A 16,766-nucleotide genomic window follows, 5' to 3' on the forward strand; every position below is an offset into this window, starting at 1 on the left:
ACGGCTGGACCCAATCGAATTGGTTTGGATTCTAGATGAAGTACTTGAAATAAAGTAGTTGCACCGCTAAACAGCAGGATTACTTCTGATCGTTGCCCTGCTAAACATTTTTCCTCATATTCCAAAGAGCAGCAACAATCTTTTGCTAGTGAGATGCAAACCCCTTTGCAGATGTTGATTCGGCGATCAGTCGGAATCATAGGAAGTCAATGCAACGTCACAACAGATTAAACCAAATTGCAAACAGTTACTGAAAGATTTCTTTTAACAAGTAGCTTTAAATCTTTGAAGTCTGCTGCACCACCCCAAATGATCTTTTCTTGGCTTAAATAAAAGCATGCAATTCCAAAATTTCACAGCAATTGTCCTTGAACAAAGTTCAATTTTGCAGACAAACTTCTAGTAAAATACAACATAAAAATTTCTTAGAAGTCCAATGGCATACCGCATACAACTCCCAGACCGGTCAAAACTGCACCCCCTTATAGTTGTCACAAAAAGAATGCATCATTTCATCAAAGTCACGCGCATTCTTTTACCTTCATTTTGTCTGTCCGCAGAAAATTTGCCCCTCGGAACTCATTAGAACTCCGCACCTACCCTTGTTGCATACCTGCATTTTTTGTTTCATTCATTTTTGTGGCATCCTACTGCTGTGTATTCACGTCAATTGAACACAACTTCATCATATGATGGAACTACCTAAAACCCAAGAAACTGTAAAAATCAAACAAAATAAAAAGGGTTAAAGAAGTTAATAAAATGGAACAAACAATCTATGTTGATTTATATTCTGAAGCATTTACTTCTAAGTTGTATCCTCTGATACGGTAAAAATCCCAGTTTATATTGAAAGTCGTAAACAAAGACAGCACATGGTGACATACTGCCATGACAGAGACTTCAATGGACCTAATTATAACCTAGTTCGCAATTGAGGAGACATGAAAAAGTATTATTGTTGGATATAACAAGGCTGATGCAATGCATCAGTGTCAAATACTGAAACAGATCCAAATATAAGCCCCAGTAAAATCCTTTAGTTGAATTACATGAATTCAATATCCTGTAAAGTACTACTTCAATCATAACAGGAATGTAGTTATTTTGAACTTCATATTTGTGCCTGCGTGATCTTAATACATGGGGCAACATTACTTTTAGCCTACAAAAAACTGAGCAATGTGTACATAGCCAACAAAAGCTGGATATCATATATGCAAAGGTTCAGCTAAAAAGTCAATGGAACTAGAATCTTTATTTGTCTATATATAATTTCAAATCTTAAGCTAGCAAGAAATAACTTCCAATCGAGGTGTGTGAGATTTTAGAGAAAATCTAAAGACAGAGAGTAAATCGCGTAGAACAAGAGAGACTACCTCTCTCTCTCTCTCTCCCTCTCTGTCATCTTCCTCTAGGCAATCTCCTAGTTGCAAAACTAGTGATCTCCTTCAAACCACCTTTCGTTCTGGGAAACACACCCAATATATCAATATGGCTAACCTATTATCCTCATTCCCACACAACAAATTGGTTTTCGACGTCAAATGTTCTACTTGTCCTGTTAAAATGGGTGATTTGAGCAGGTTTGAACAGGTCACAAATGGGTAACGTATATAATTGGATCAACCCATTTATACCCATATGGGTATACGGAATTACCCACTAATGACCCGCTTGAAATTTTACCTTTTTTTTTTTCCTTTCAAATGTTGTTTGACAAGAAATAACAACATTTATTGGCATTGGGTTGATAAGAAATTCAAATTTATTCGCTTATATTCACCAATAATTGAGTTTAAATGTGCAATTATTTTTAAATGGGTATAAATGGTTAATGCAGATCAACCAATTACCCACCAATTAAATGGGTTTAATTGAATCACCCATCTAAACCCATTCAAAGTTCATTCATACACAAATCCACTTATGAATGGGCGCGTTTGGGCGGATCAACATAATTAGGTTATGATTGACACCTGTAGCCGAGACATAATAGGATACCTGGATCTAGCAAAATTGCTTCTAGAAAGATTATAGCTCGCATTAGAAAGAGAAGCACATTAGAGGGTGCCTAGTTTGAATGTAAAATATAGAAAACCTAGGACAAGTGGTTACACCATTCTGTCACACTTATTTACTTAATAAGTGTTAACTAGGGGTGCAAACGAGCCGAGCTCGAGTCGAGCTTTGGCTAATCGAGCCGAGCTCAAGTTAATTTTGTGAAGCTCGAACTCGAGCTCGAGCTCGAGGTCGAGTCAAATTCGAGTCGAGCTCGAGCTTAAAAAATAAAAAAATAATTATTATTATTTTATTTTTAAAAAATAAAAAATAATTATTTATTTTTAAAAATGAATAAAATAATAATTTTTTTAATAAATAATAAAATATTAGGGATATATATGTAATTTTACTATTAAAATAAAAAAATATATATAATTGAGCTCGCGAGCCAACGAGCTTAATGTTTTTTATCTCGAGTTCGAGTTCGAGATCGACTTAATTAGCTCAAGCTCGACTCGAACTCGATATTGATGAGCTCGAGTCGAGCTCGTATGCGAGCCGCTCGCGATCGGCTCGTGAGCGGCTCGATTCGCGAAACACCCCTAGTGTTAACCTAAATTTAGGCTACAGTATCTGAAATCACACCATTGTGTCATGCTTATTTACTTAATATATGTCTCCACTAACTGCTATGTTGTGTGGTTCAAACCCAAGTCCTCACAATTAATGGTCTCCAAGAAGTCCTTGCATTAAACTAATCCATACTTAGATGACGCATTGCTACCAAATGCATGGGTCGAACACTGGACAAAATTTAGAATCATATATCAGTTTTCTTTCATTAGCGACTAGAGAACTGCAACTGACTTATGTGAATTCATGCAGGCAAGTCGGGCAATTCATAATATTTGCAAGAAAGCTGCTGTTATTATAGCGTTGATTACATGTAGTGAAAGGGCAAAGTAAGATGTATAATTATCAATGGAATATGTTAAATTCACCATGTAACAATGAGAAAGCTCACCTAATAATGTGTAGAAACAGAGGTGGCCAATATAATATCAAGAAGCTGATCTCCGTTGTAAAACCAAATCATTAGCAGAGTAATAATCAGCAATAAGTCGGTACATATATGAAGGATTATGTCCCCCGCTGTCAAAAAATAAATAATGAATCGGAAAAATTCCAGGAATGAAGAAATCTAAAATAAGTTTATAGCTATTTAATCCATGAAGTTCTTAGATAAAATATTTTAGTTTAACTACTAAAAAAACACTAAAGGTAATAGGTACTGCCTAGAACTATGAAAGACATCTTATAAAGCATTAATTAAACTTACGTATCAGTAATAAATAGGCTAACAAGATTTGGAGGCACATAATCAAATGCAGGATTCACAACATGCAGGATAGGAGAACCAGAGCCACTTCCAAAATCTAGGCAATCAGAAAATTCCCCAAAGTCCAAGAGCTCGGATGGGGACCTCAATTCATTCAGTAAGACCTCTGGATTGTGAGGATAGAGAGGGCACAGCTGCAACATGAGCAGAAGGGTAGTTAGCTAACATAAACTTCCATAAGTAAGAAGTGGTGAGATACACTGACCAGCGAGCTGGAGTCTTGCACATATAGAGATAGGGGGAGTGTGTCAAATTAGACACTCAAACATAATCAAGAAGTTAGCACATACAATGTAGTCCAACTTTAGATATAATAATAGCTAACACAGTGCCTTAAAGGATGGGATAGAAAAGGCCCGTGAGGTAGTGGAGCTAATTTATATATTGCACGATCAACAGATCAGTTGGAATTCAATTCAAACTGCTGAAGATTGCTTGTCAGGCATATCACTAGATCAGTGACAAGAAACTGATGCCCTTGCAGCACAGACTCATTCTTTGATTCAAGAAACCACAGAAGAACAAAACCAATTTCTGGTTTATAACTTCCAATACAGTTAACAGAACAGACAAATAGTGTCAGCAAAAAGTATTCCACAACAGTAAAGTGGGGCCAAATGAATCAATCATGCAGTTGTTTTAAGCTAAGTAACACTTAGCAATAGCTCACAAACCTGCTGAAATGCATGAAAGCACAATACTAAAAGGGTTGAGATTTTTTTAATATAACTGCTACCACTGCTTTGGTTCCATAAGCCAAAATCAATAAGCAAGATGTAAAAGTGTGAAATTTTAACTGAGAGATGCAAGCCCTAAATTTGGGGCCAGTGTCTCGTCAACTATACATTTGGCAAAAGCTGATTATTCAGAAGTGACTCTAGAAGATTAGATTTCCCACAATCTCACAGATGTTCCTATTTGTTGTGAAAAAATAAATTAAAAACTAAACATGGATGTTCTTAAAAAAAAAAAAGACTAATATAAACATGTTCAAACATGGATGTTCAAAGGTTGTAAAAACTTATTATTGATGAAAATGACCGAAATGCCATCAGATGCTGAATATAAGAAATTTCATGTTGAATAAGTAACTTTCTTGTATCACATATTTTATAATAAAAATTAAACCACCTAAAAGTATTTGATAGTTATACATTATAAAAACATTCTAAAAAGTTGAACATCAAACTTAAATTGTATTTCATTCTTGGTATTTTTGTAGTTTAAACAAGTTTGGAAGATAATTATTGTCCACAGAAAGTTCAGCTGTTAATCAGATTAGCTAAAGCTACACTTGCGTAGGTTGCAATTTTTAGCTTTTTCTGGTTATTAAAAATCTAAATTCTAGATGCTAAAGCAAATACAAAAAATCAGAAAAAGAAAATTTGAATTTTCACAATCAAAATGCATAATCAGCTAACATAATGAAACAAGAAATGCCCCTTCATGTAATCTGTCAAAGCAGATAACATCTAAAGATATGTTTAAGTGTGACTACAGCTTCTATTCTACTCAACACCAGATAACCTGTGCCCCAGAAGGACCAATAGGCAGCTGCATGCTGGACATTGAGCTTTTTTTATATATAACTTGCTCTCTAAGCTCTAGCGTTAAAAAATATTAGACAGGCTTGAGGCCAAAGGTAATAATGTCCTCTAAATTGTTCACGAAACAAAGAATTAGAACGTGACAAGTCAATTTAATATTGTTTTCTACTGTTCAACAATTGATTGATACGTTGACAGAAAAGCCCCCGTTGAAAGAAATGTCCTCTGAATTGTTCAAGAAACAAAGAATTAGAACGTGACAAGTCAATTTAATATTTTTTCTACTGTTCAACAGTTGATTGATACGTTGACAGAAAAGCCCCCATTCCCAAATTGAACAAACACGTGACTTCAGATATTTCTCACGAGGTGCTGAAACAGAAGTCTCTGTCTCTTGAATAAGAAACCCTTTATGCTTCAATGGCGGAAATCAGTGGTGTCCAATCAAATTGCCTTAATGCGAATATAAAGGATTTCACAATGACCGTGGACCTTGCTTAAGACCACAGTATATGAACTCACTCACCATGTAGTTGTATACCTATTAAAATTTGCTATATGGTCTTTGTACAATAGCTTAAATGTATATTCACTCTCAATATCTTGTTTGAGTATGCAAACATGTCCATGAAATCTGACTTTTTCAGGCTTTTGACATGGGATCTTGATGAACATTGTCTTCTGATCAATAGCCCAAAAAAAAAAAAAAATTGCATATTCAGAAATGTCCAACAGTATCCTAGATTTCTACTTGACTAAGTAACGTTTTCAAATTAGAAGCAATTTTGAGTAACATACACCAAACATTCTTGAAAATCAAATTAGGGGAAGAAGATCTCAGAAAAGTTTGGGTTCATTAGCACTATATCAAAAACAGATTTTGCTATTTAAGAAGTCTGAATGCCACGTTGATCATGGTAGCCAAACAGATAAAACTAGCACTTGGACCCCAAAGACTCAAAACACTATATGTGCTCCCCCATTTGTTCCTCATTGTTTCCACTGCCAACTTTACAATGAATCTGCTTTCAGAGTTTCCAACACATAAAGGTATCCAATTGACCAAGACAATTCAGAGGAATGTAACACAATATCAACTTTCTGCAGAGGGATATAACAGCCAACTTACCTTCTGCAGACAGATTTTGATATGAAACACAAACTCTACTATCCATAACAACCCAAATATGATTTTTATTATCCATTACGTTCAAAAGCTTTTATCATTTGTTCAATTTTTTATATCTCACAGAATGGTCAGTTATGTATTACCCCTTATATGAAGGAGAAAATACTCATGATTAATAGGTGGTTCTGTAGGCAAGGACAACTTGGATCAGAGATCTCCCCCAGTTTTGATGTGTCAAGCATTTTGGACTGACCTCACATAAAGAAAACTCCCCTTCATTACTTTTAACTTATATCCAAAGTTGCATCTTGCCTTCGTTTACTTAAAATAATTTCTTTAGGCTATGCATAACTTTAAGAAGCAAAATGTCATACCCACACTAGATAAACTTTCTGTTGAGTGTGGTAGCTATCCAAGAATGGTGCCACTCAGTAGGCAACAAATAGCATTTTTCCTTTCAAAAGATTCAGAATAATTCCAACAACCAGAAAAATGATTATATTCTGATAAGTGGACCTCATCCACCAAGTACAAATTCATAAAACAAGTCATTTAACTTGGTTGTTGGCTTTCTGAATGTGCTAACCAACACTTCTGCAGATGCTGTACTAGAGACAGCCCAACCATTTTAGGAAAAAATCCAATTAAACTAAGATGTTTTAAATTATCTCTTGCCTGATTCTAAAGCCAGGTCACAATTCTGAGGTTGTCTTGTAAATGCTATTCCCCAGCAAAAATAAAGGACATATATGAAACATAGAACTGCATCTTAGCACACACTCCATTTACTCAAACAAAAAAAATAAAATTCTGCCCTGCAGCAAAACTCAATCAAATTAATGTGGTTTCCCTTGAAGAATTTTTTGCAACATGAAACTTTCTACATCATAGACATCTTAATAACTATTTCATTAAACTCTAGATAACAGAAAGTGAACCAGCATACCAGAGAAACTTCAATTTTATCACATACATACAAGTCATCTTGTTATTGCCAAGAATCTTCAGAGGGGAATAGGTACCCCCTCCTACCTTTATTACTAGAATAATAGGGCTGGAAGACATTTTTAAGCATGAAGTGTAGAACTCTATCAAATAAGCACACATGAGGAAGCAAAGAAAGAAACATGAGGTGCAGTTTTTAACTATAAAATCACTCTACCTAGTACACTTAAACTCCTCTGCCATTAGGAAATTGATGCCAGCTCAACTATGAGGTTGTTTAGATTAGTCAAGACATGAAAGGAAGCTAGAAGGTCTTTTTCAACAATTCCACCATCAATTGGTTCTCTGAAGTACTTAAATAGGTGACAATGTGACAATAGATAACGAAATTCGGTTTGATACTTCAGGACATAGCTTCAGCTCATTGACATATGCTTTGTGGATCACCCATTTTTTTGTCAACCTTCTTTTCACAAAACAAGAAAACATGGTTGAGATGGTTTATCCTTAATAGACAAGGAAAACATATCATTCATAAGTGCCTTCAGTCTGCACATTAGAGCTCATTGATCATAAACACACACTAACAGATTCGACATTCACATTTTTAACTTCATTTTAACATTTTACATCTTCAATCCAAAGAAGTAAATCAGAACAATTCTCATTGGCACATTCCAAATATTCATTGCTGGTATTTTTAAGATGAAAAGGCAAAACATTCTTCATTACATAGAAACTAACTGAATTGACTCACTACTTTATTTGTAGCTCTAAAACAGGGTCCATTTGGTTCATTGGAAAAAAAAGGATAGGATTACTAATCTCATGTCATCCTTTGTTTGGATGATTTTACCAATCCCATTTATTCTAAATTAATAATCCCAGAGGGAAGGTAGTACTATTTATCGTAGGAAGACAGCTTTATGTGATAAAATGACTTTTCAAAGTTATTTTCAGACAACCATGTTATATTAAATCATTTCCATACTTACCAGCCATAATATTGGACGTCCAAAAATGCATGAACAATATAACACTATCCAAACTCCAAACAACCATTTTACATAGATGAACAAATGAAAAATGAGTCACCTCAGGATAACTAATCCTGGTATGACTCCTTTATCCCATCCACAAAACAAGTGAGGCCACACTAGTTTAGAATGCTAACTGCACTTAAATGTAAACATATTTTCCGCTTGAATTCTTTCAGGAATCACAAGAATAGAATTGTTTCATGATGAGGTCAGGGGGGAAAAAAACAATATTCAGTAAATTACACTGCATAGGAATGCTAACTGCAGATGAACCTACACACAGACGCACACATATATAGGATCACATCATTAATCATAATAGAGACACTGTTATTCAGGTGAGAGAACATATTCTAAATATTAAACTGCTTGAGAATGATAACTTTGGATAAAATCAAACATGCAACAGAATTCTATCATTAATCGCCTAAAATATTTCAGAAAAAGATTTTCTACGAGTTCCATGATGGAGCACTTATTATCAATCTAATCAATAAATCATGTCAACTAAGAGCCTTTAAAATTCCCAAAGAGTCAATTTGATTATAAGCACTAGCAGCAATCAGATTTCAATTATAGCAACCTGGAGATGCATTTGAACAATCGCCAATGAAGGGATTTCCAGAGCTTCAGATGTGGTTGTTGGAAACTCCATATAACCTACAATCATTTCTAAATAATTGTCCAAGGTTATTTGTTCTTTCATCCTTTTCCATCCACTGGGGTAAATAAACAATTAGACTTCTCGGCATCCCGAAGAAGCACCTGTTGAATTTTTACTACTCTCGTTACATGTCTTCGAATTTAGCTTTTTAGCCATTTACTTAACATGCTTACTTCATCACAGCTCAAATCTTCTTTTTCATTTAAATTCCATGACCTCAATATTAGTATTCTGTCACAAGAAAAATCTACAAGCTCTTCCTTATTACTTTTCATGTATCAAAAGTAATATCCAAAACTTCAAGTTCATTCGCTCTGAAACGAACTACAAGCTGTAGTAACTACATCCATTCTCTGCAAATTAATCAAGTTGATCTTGTAATTTATTGCTTGAACTGAGTTTTGACACCAACAGACCTTATGAATTCCTGCAAGTACAACGAAAGGGACTGCATGCCTTTGAGCTGCTAATGCCACCATATTCAATCCAACAGGTGCTATAACCCCACCATTAGCCATCACAGCATGAGCTCCAACAATAACCTTAAAAAAGGAAAAAAAAATAATCAAGTGAAAAGCATGATGGAATTTAAAAAAGAAAATAATCAATAAGCCACAATCACTGCATACCATATTCACACGGGAAATCATTGCAAAGACAGCAGAATCGGTAATTACTGTGGTTTGAAGCCCCCTTGTAACCAGCTCTTTTGCGAGGGTATGTCCCTGATATCTGATTTTAGCGGAAGATGAATCAATTAAAAGAGTGGGAAATACTGGGAACCGAAACATACTAGAAGCTGTATTTTGGTATCTGACAAAGTAATTAGCCTCTTGTCTCACCTTGGAGCACCCTCTGCAACAAATACACGAAATGATCTCTTTTTCTCTTTTGCAGCGCACAGAAATTCCACTACCGTCCTTGAACTGCCCAAAGTCAATATTACCTCACTGAAACAAAAGATACATAAGAACCAACAGATAATCAGATTAAAATCAACTAGTATCATATCAAATACACTAACATACTACTTAAAAGGTTCAAAGGGGTAGCACCACATAAACTTCGACATATTGAAAGACAAACAAAATGTAAATACTGGACCTCAATTGAATCAATTCTTGACTAGCTTTTATTGAGCTAGACTTAAGCTCAAGCTACTACAAACATTTTCCAATTAGATCTCAGGCTGCAAAAACGTGAACCAACACACTCCTTTGCCTATATTCATATTTGGTTCTATTTCATTCTAGTTTCAATCACATATCCATACACTCTAGCAAATGGTCTGAACCATACTTTTATGCAATGGTAAGAGATGATTATCTCTATGGAGGTTTGAATTTTCGGTATTTATAGGGATTGAAATGGACATGCAAGGTAAGCTTGAAGAAAAAACAGAGACAAGAGTGAAGAAGATACTGAGAAGCAATGAAGGCAAGCTGGCCAATGTTACCTAACAGTTACCCATAGAAAGGTAAGCAGCCGAAATCACTGCTTGCTCAAAATGTAGTGTGCTAGGCATAGGATACTAACCAAGCCGTCATACAGTTGAACCACATGTTGCAATAAACATATGGGATCTTAGATCACCCAATTCAGTAATACAGAAATAGCTAATATACCATATTTGGCAAGAGTGCAAGATCATACTGATAGGCCATTTGCTGAGCCATTAGCTTTCCCTTTAACTGAGAGCAAGATCCATACCATGTCTATGAGCACACAAGCTATCACTGAGATTTCTATAAAGTCATAGCTGAAGAAGGCTCTACTGCTGATGTGCAGAATGCGAAGAAAAAAACTATTACTGTTTGGACAATTCCAGAAAGCAACAGCCTGGAGCTCCTTGCTTTTTTTTAATTGATTCCATGTGCTTTCCTTTATTTTAATCAACTAGAGGTAGCATACGTATTATCTGAAATTAAGAGTTTCTAGAAGTCTAAGCGTTGGACATAAGAACTCAAATTTGGTGGTCGCCCCCTACGGGTGGCAAATCTAATTGGGGATGTACATCTTTTCACTGAGTGCTTTCTTAGTTGTTAAATTTTCTTAGCTTCAATGCTCCCTTGGTGCTTAAAACGTCTCTGCACAGAAGGCTAGCTCTTTCTCTATATATGTCAGTTGTAATAGCTTACGAAGGTTGAAATGGAAAGAAATTGTCTTTTATTGAGCATTTTGACAACAACTTTGCTTTCTTACAGAGATGAAGGCAACCTACGCTCATATGCTTAATACAAAAGGAAGTCTAGGTGGAACTCCTAGAGCTTCTTACTTCTCCTTCTCTCACTCTCTTGCTTCCTCCTGAACTCCAACTTCTACACTCTTATTCTCGGATTTTGAGAGCTTAAAATGCTGAAACTATCTTCTAACCTTAAAGATTCTTTGTGCTGCATCAATTTATATAACCTGGCTAATGTAAATTTCTCCTTGAGCTGGTAGTTCGAAAATACTAATCATTATAATAAGCTCAGCTAAAAAGACACCACCATTACCCGCTTGAGTTTTATAATTAGGATGTTGCCACACTTTCCTTAAACAAGCAGGTAAGCCAAGATTAGTTAGTCCAAAGTCTGTACGAGTTCACTGGGATCGCCAATACCTTTGTTGACCTTTTATTGTAGGCATTTTCAATGATAATAAATTCAACTCTGACAACATGGGAAAATTCCTAATATTGATTATTCTCTTCTTTCGGGACAATACCTTAATGTTTCCCATATCTTTCCAATCATATGGAGGCTAATTGTTCATGCATATTAATCAATTTTAACAGACCTAGCAAGGCTGAAAAGAACTCCAAAGGAACATAAGCTTACATATATTGCATCTAAATAATCAATTCTAAAGGTTTTCTAACCAAATCCAGCTTGACAGAGGATGTGAAAACCCCCTGGCAATCAAGTCCAATCATTTGAATTCAGCTTCAGAAAAGCTTATTCACTTAAAACTCAACTAAGATCAATTGCTCCCATAATTCCAAGCAAGCACTACCAAACAAAACTTTTGGGAAAAGAAATAAATGAACACAATGAAAAACAATCAAGAAACACAAGATAATGAAAAAACAAAGCCCTCAGTTCAATGACTATAAACATTACATGGTAAGACATTCATCAACTCTCTTGAGAAAAAGCACACTACAACCTACTTTTTCATAAAGCTGAGTTGTTATTATCCTCCTTCACAGCAAAATGTCATTAAGTTATGACAAACTTACAGTGACATACTTTACCCAATTTTACAAAAATTAAGATAGAACTCAAAGCTAGATTTGTCAATAGTAACTTAATGAAGTTAGCAGTCTTGAGGAAAATTGCAAAGATCAATCTAGTACTCCCAAAGAAAATGGATTTAATCAAAGATGTAAGTGACAATTTCCTATTGTCTTCAGAAAAGCAAAGGCAACTTCAGTTCAATGAAGTTCTATCAAACCAATAAAAGGAAAACAAATTATCTAGAGAATATATAATCCAATTCCCACAATGCATTTTTAGCTAGTGTGGGTAGCCAACATGAAGGCAATATTTCAGCCATATCCCACAGAATCTTGTAACTGGACTTCTGCAATAGCATGTATTGAACTTAGTTCCACAGCCAGCCAACCAAACAAACATGCTAGTATGACAAAGGTAACTTTAATTGATCATACTCATTCATTTGAGAATATGATAAATAACATGAGCACATATTTCCTGTTCCCACTATGATTGATGACGTAAAACAAACTTAAGTGGTATTTAGAAGTATAAAAGAACTTTCACAAAAGCATTAAAGAAAGATACTTTTGATGTATATGCTCCACAGCTTGCTCAGCAATCTGTTCATGGCAAGTGACTATGTCTTGAATCAGTTCATTAACTGCCTCAATGACATTATGCTTTAGCCTTTTTGTGCTTGAATTCTTATCAGCAGCTGAGAACAAATATTAGCAGCACACGTCAAATGCCGAGACACTTAAAAGCAACACCAACATATTAAATTATGGTTTGTAAGTACACAAGGTGACCAGCATAGGTAAACTACTGAATAATCACTAGCCATGATGGCTACCGCAGAGAAACCAAGGTGCTTGGATCTATAATCACCAAGAATTCACATTCAACCGCCTAGAAACCAATAATGGGATTATTTATATAAATGGAGAAAATGGTATACTTACATTTGCTTTTTCCCTCAGAATCGCCTCCTGAAGAAGATGTATGAGGAACAGCTGCTGTATGTGGTACATCCTCAAGAAGCGTTTGCAAGGAGGGAGGCCTCAAAGTGCTTCTGGCAGCAGCAGCAACAGCTGCTGCTGATAAAGCGGGATGTTCATCATGCCCAACATCATCTTCATCGTCACTTCCAGCAGACAGACTCAGCCCGCCAATTGCAGCTGCAGTGAGAGAGAGATCCTCCTCTCTAATGATATGTAAAACACGCCTTACAACATTACCAACAGCAAGCTCTGCAACCAGTTATATCCAATATCGTGAAAAAGCAAGCAACAAATTACTGTAAGCAAATTATGGTATAAGTGCCCCAATTATGTATAAAATTATGTATCACTTTTCTCCACCCTATTCAATTATTTTCGAGATGAAAACGTACAATCACAGCACAACGGATTTTTATACATATACATTTCATTTCAGTTAATTCTTTTCTGTTTTGCACCATCTTTTTTTCCTTTTCCGTTTAAGCTCAGCCAGAAATAATTACTCTTTATCCTTGCATCATTGATAAATAAAATACCCTAAACAGTTTTATCAGTGATAAATAAAATACCTAACCAGTTTTTAAACTAACATAGAATTGAAAAGCCGCAAACTACAATTATTATATTAAAAATTACAAAAAAAAGAAAGAAAAACAGAAAACAAATAATGTTTCATTTTACATACCAACAGGATTAGCAGCTATTAGCTGCTCTCCAACAGCTTTAACAGCGTCAATTAGTGCTCCGGCCTGGTTTGTATTGGGAAGCCTCTGCTGCGAAATGAATGACCTCAGCACTTCCGCGGTTACCTTCGCCGTGGCCTTTGAGCCTTCAATTTTACTAGTTTAATCACAAACAAAATGGAACCCAGAAAATGAACAAACAAATAAATAAACAGAATTCATATTCTGGAAAAATTCGAGGGAATAATCTCATATGGATTACCGTTTTTTGAGCTTGATTAGAAAGTCGTTCACGAGAGCATGCACATCAGGCATGATTTTCAGCAGACAAAATTCACCTGAATTAAGCGAAAACTATATGAATACATAATTGAAAAGAAAGATGTGTACAAAATTGAAAAATTGAAGTAACTTTTGTACAGAGATTGCATAGATTGAATATTACAGATGAAGGGAGGCAATCGAAGAATCTCAAAAGTGATAACTTCTTTGTTGTATTTGGGTTCTGGTGGGGGATTAGCGAGGGCTTAGGAGGGAATTTGATTCGTGGCTTTTGAGCTGGGAAGGTTTTTTAATTTGTGGTGATTGTGTTTGGATATCAAAATATTTTGTTGCATCGTAAATATATCTTTCAATCCATTTTTTTTATTTTACATACATCATATCACAAAAAGTATTACTATAATTATTTCAAATAATACTCTATCCAAACAAGGGCTTTCAAGAGTTGTAAGCCTGTGATTTTTTTTTTTTTTTTTTTAGTTTTATCTACCTTCTAATAGGTAGAGGGAAATTTTTATGAAAAGTTTTATGAGGGACTTAGTGGCAAAAGAAATTAGGATGGGAATTACTAAAATTTATTTAGTTATTAAGTGTATCTTTTAGAGGTTATTTTAAGACTTTTAATATGACCCATATTATCATGGGTAAAAAACAAAACAACTACTTGTAATTAAACGAGCATGCAGAAAAATCTTGCGTAATTTCAAAATTTATAATCCGATCCCTAGTGGTTTGAACTAAATTGAAAAGTATTACGAAAATCGTCAAAACTAACGTATTTGATGTAACAATCCCACCTTCTCTTAGGGCGTATCACCTCAAAGGTTAGCGAACTGCCTGTCCAGCTCTCGCTAGAATTACTAAATCAAAATTCACATAAAGTACTAAAACGCGCAATTTAACTTCCATTCATCAACCAAAACTATATACAATGGAGTCGCTAAAGATTCAACTTAAAATATAAGCCAAAGTATCTAAACTTATACAAACATATGTGAAGTATACAAATACAGAGGAGGTTAAACAAAATAAAACTAAAACTAACTCAACTCTTTTTCCAAAATCACGTTTTCAAAATTTTGTCCCTTGTAAGGAAAACAAAGGGTAACAGGGTAAGCTTTCTCACAATGAGGTGCCAAAAGGTCACACAGTCACAAATCACATAATTAAATTTTTAATCGATCAAATATAAGTATCAAATAATGAAATAAGTAAACACCACAACTCATACAAAGCATTCAAGTAAAAGGATACAGATGGTTCTTAAGAGTCAATTTCCCCGTTTCATTAACTTGTTCCAAACCCGTTGACACTCCGTCAACGTTTAAAGAGAGAAAACAATGTTTGTAGATTTCCATTTTACACCAGTTTTTCGTCCACCAAACAAACCCCTCACTGGAGCCGAACACCAAACAGAAACAATGGCGGGAATACTTGAGTATATCCAAGCAAGAACAAATATGGTCGATGAGATAACTCTCCAATCGACTTAATCAAGATAGAGCTACTGAGACGGGAATGAGAGGCACCTCCTACTCGAATTGAGTGTGATACATGCTATTGCTCAACACTAGGATCGATGAGATAACTCTTCAATCGATTTAATTAAGATAAAGTATTGAGACGGGAATGAGAGACACCTCCCACTCGAATTGAGTGTGGTACATGCTGCCGCTCAACACTTACAAGTCAAGCACAAGTATAAATACAAGTACATTGTCGCGCCCCATTTTTTGAAATATAAATAAATAAATGGTTTAAAAAATGTATTTTTTGATTCAATTTGTGATTGGAAAATGAATTGTGATTTAAAAGAAAAATGGGTCTAAATAGGGGTTTGAGAATGCGACGATTTGACCCAAAATTATAGTTTAAAAAGGGTTTTTTGAAATAAAAAAATCGGAGTCGCCACTTGGTAATGAGTTAAGGTGTACCAAGTCACCTAAAAATGAATTTTTTAGAATAATAGGAAAAAGTAGTAAGAAACCCCTTTTGAACGACTCCTAGTCCACGTAAACCAACGAAAAAGGTTCGGGAGTCACATTTGACGAAGGGGAAGGCAAGGATAAAAATCCAAGGCACCCCTTCGACCTAACCAAGGCTAGTTGCGTGATTTAATCAAAAATTTTCTTGTTTTAACCAAAGAATTTATTACATTTGGATGTACTACATGAATGCAAATCCTAGACCTAGGGGACATGGGGAAAATTTCTCTTCAAAGGTTGAGTGGTGCCAATCACATTAATTGTGAAACCCAATAATGACCCTTTGGAGAGGTCACACATAATCCTAAATGACGTAAAAAATGAGTGAAACGAATGCATGTCATGTGAAAATGTGAGTTTGTGTGAAATGAAAAAGTGATAAAAACAAGAGTGTGTAAGTGGAAGTGTGCAAATGGATGTACAAGATAAGGTGGGTAAAGAATGATGATGTGAAAATAATGTAAAGTGCATGTGTGCGAGTGATATGGTATAAAATGTAAGTAGTTGAGTGAAAACGTGCAAAGGTAGTGTGAAGTGAGAATGTGGAAAAAGGGTTAGAATATAAAGTAGAAGTGTATGTGATAGCGAATGAGTAAAATGCATGAATCCTATAGGAATGCATCAAGACGGGAACGGGGAATCCTAACTTTGTGACTTTAATTTTCCCTTTGATTAGAAAGGATAACTAGCGTGCTAAGGCTATTTTGTAGCCATACTCGCTCGTTTCCCTTATCGAAAGGGGACACTCAAGCAAATGTACCCTATAACTAGCATGAGATGCAAAAATCCTAAAATGAGGGGAAAAGGGGTTCGAGGAGCATGTCAAATGATAAAAACTAAGAAAAATGCATGAAATGAAGTGAAGCATGCAAGCATGGACTCACGAG

General features: G+C 35.2%; 1 protein-coding gene across 2 annotated transcripts; it reads right to left on the bottom strand.

Annotated features, from left to right (window-relative positions):
* Positions 1-296: 296 nt before the first annotated feature.
* LOC140035331 (uncharacterized) lies at positions 297-14,209 on the bottom strand. Of its 2 annotated transcripts, none has more exons than XM_072075914.1 (11): positions 14,058-14,209; positions 13,875-13,950; positions 13,615-13,769; positions 12,891-13,178; positions 12,514-12,643; positions 9,571-9,678; positions 9,358-9,460; positions 9,145-9,270; positions 3,344-3,537; positions 3,029-3,156; positions 297-717 (listed from the first exon to the last, which is right to left on the bottom strand). In XM_072075914.1, exons 2-10 carry the CDS (start codon positions 13,925-13,927, stop codon positions 3,066-3,068), a joined length of 1,248 nt encoding a protein of 415 aa, XP_071932015.1. In that variant the 5' UTR covers positions 13,928-13,950; positions 14,058-14,209; the 3' UTR covers positions 297-717; positions 3,029-3,065. The 2 variants fall into 2 exon arrangements, with proteins under 2 accessions (XP_071932015.1, XP_071932016.1); XM_072075915.1 differs by having other exon boundaries at positions 545-702.
* Between the last annotated feature and the right edge of the window lie 2,557 nt (positions 14,210-16,766).

The sequence above is a fragment of the Coffea arabica genome, chromosome 2c (assembly GCF_036785885.1).
Source record: "Coffea arabica cultivar ET-39 chromosome 2c, Coffea Arabica ET-39 HiFi, whole genome shotgun sequence".
In the NCBI taxonomy this organism is placed as follows: domain Eukaryota; kingdom Viridiplantae; phylum Streptophyta; class Magnoliopsida; order Gentianales; family Rubiaceae; genus Coffea; species Coffea arabica.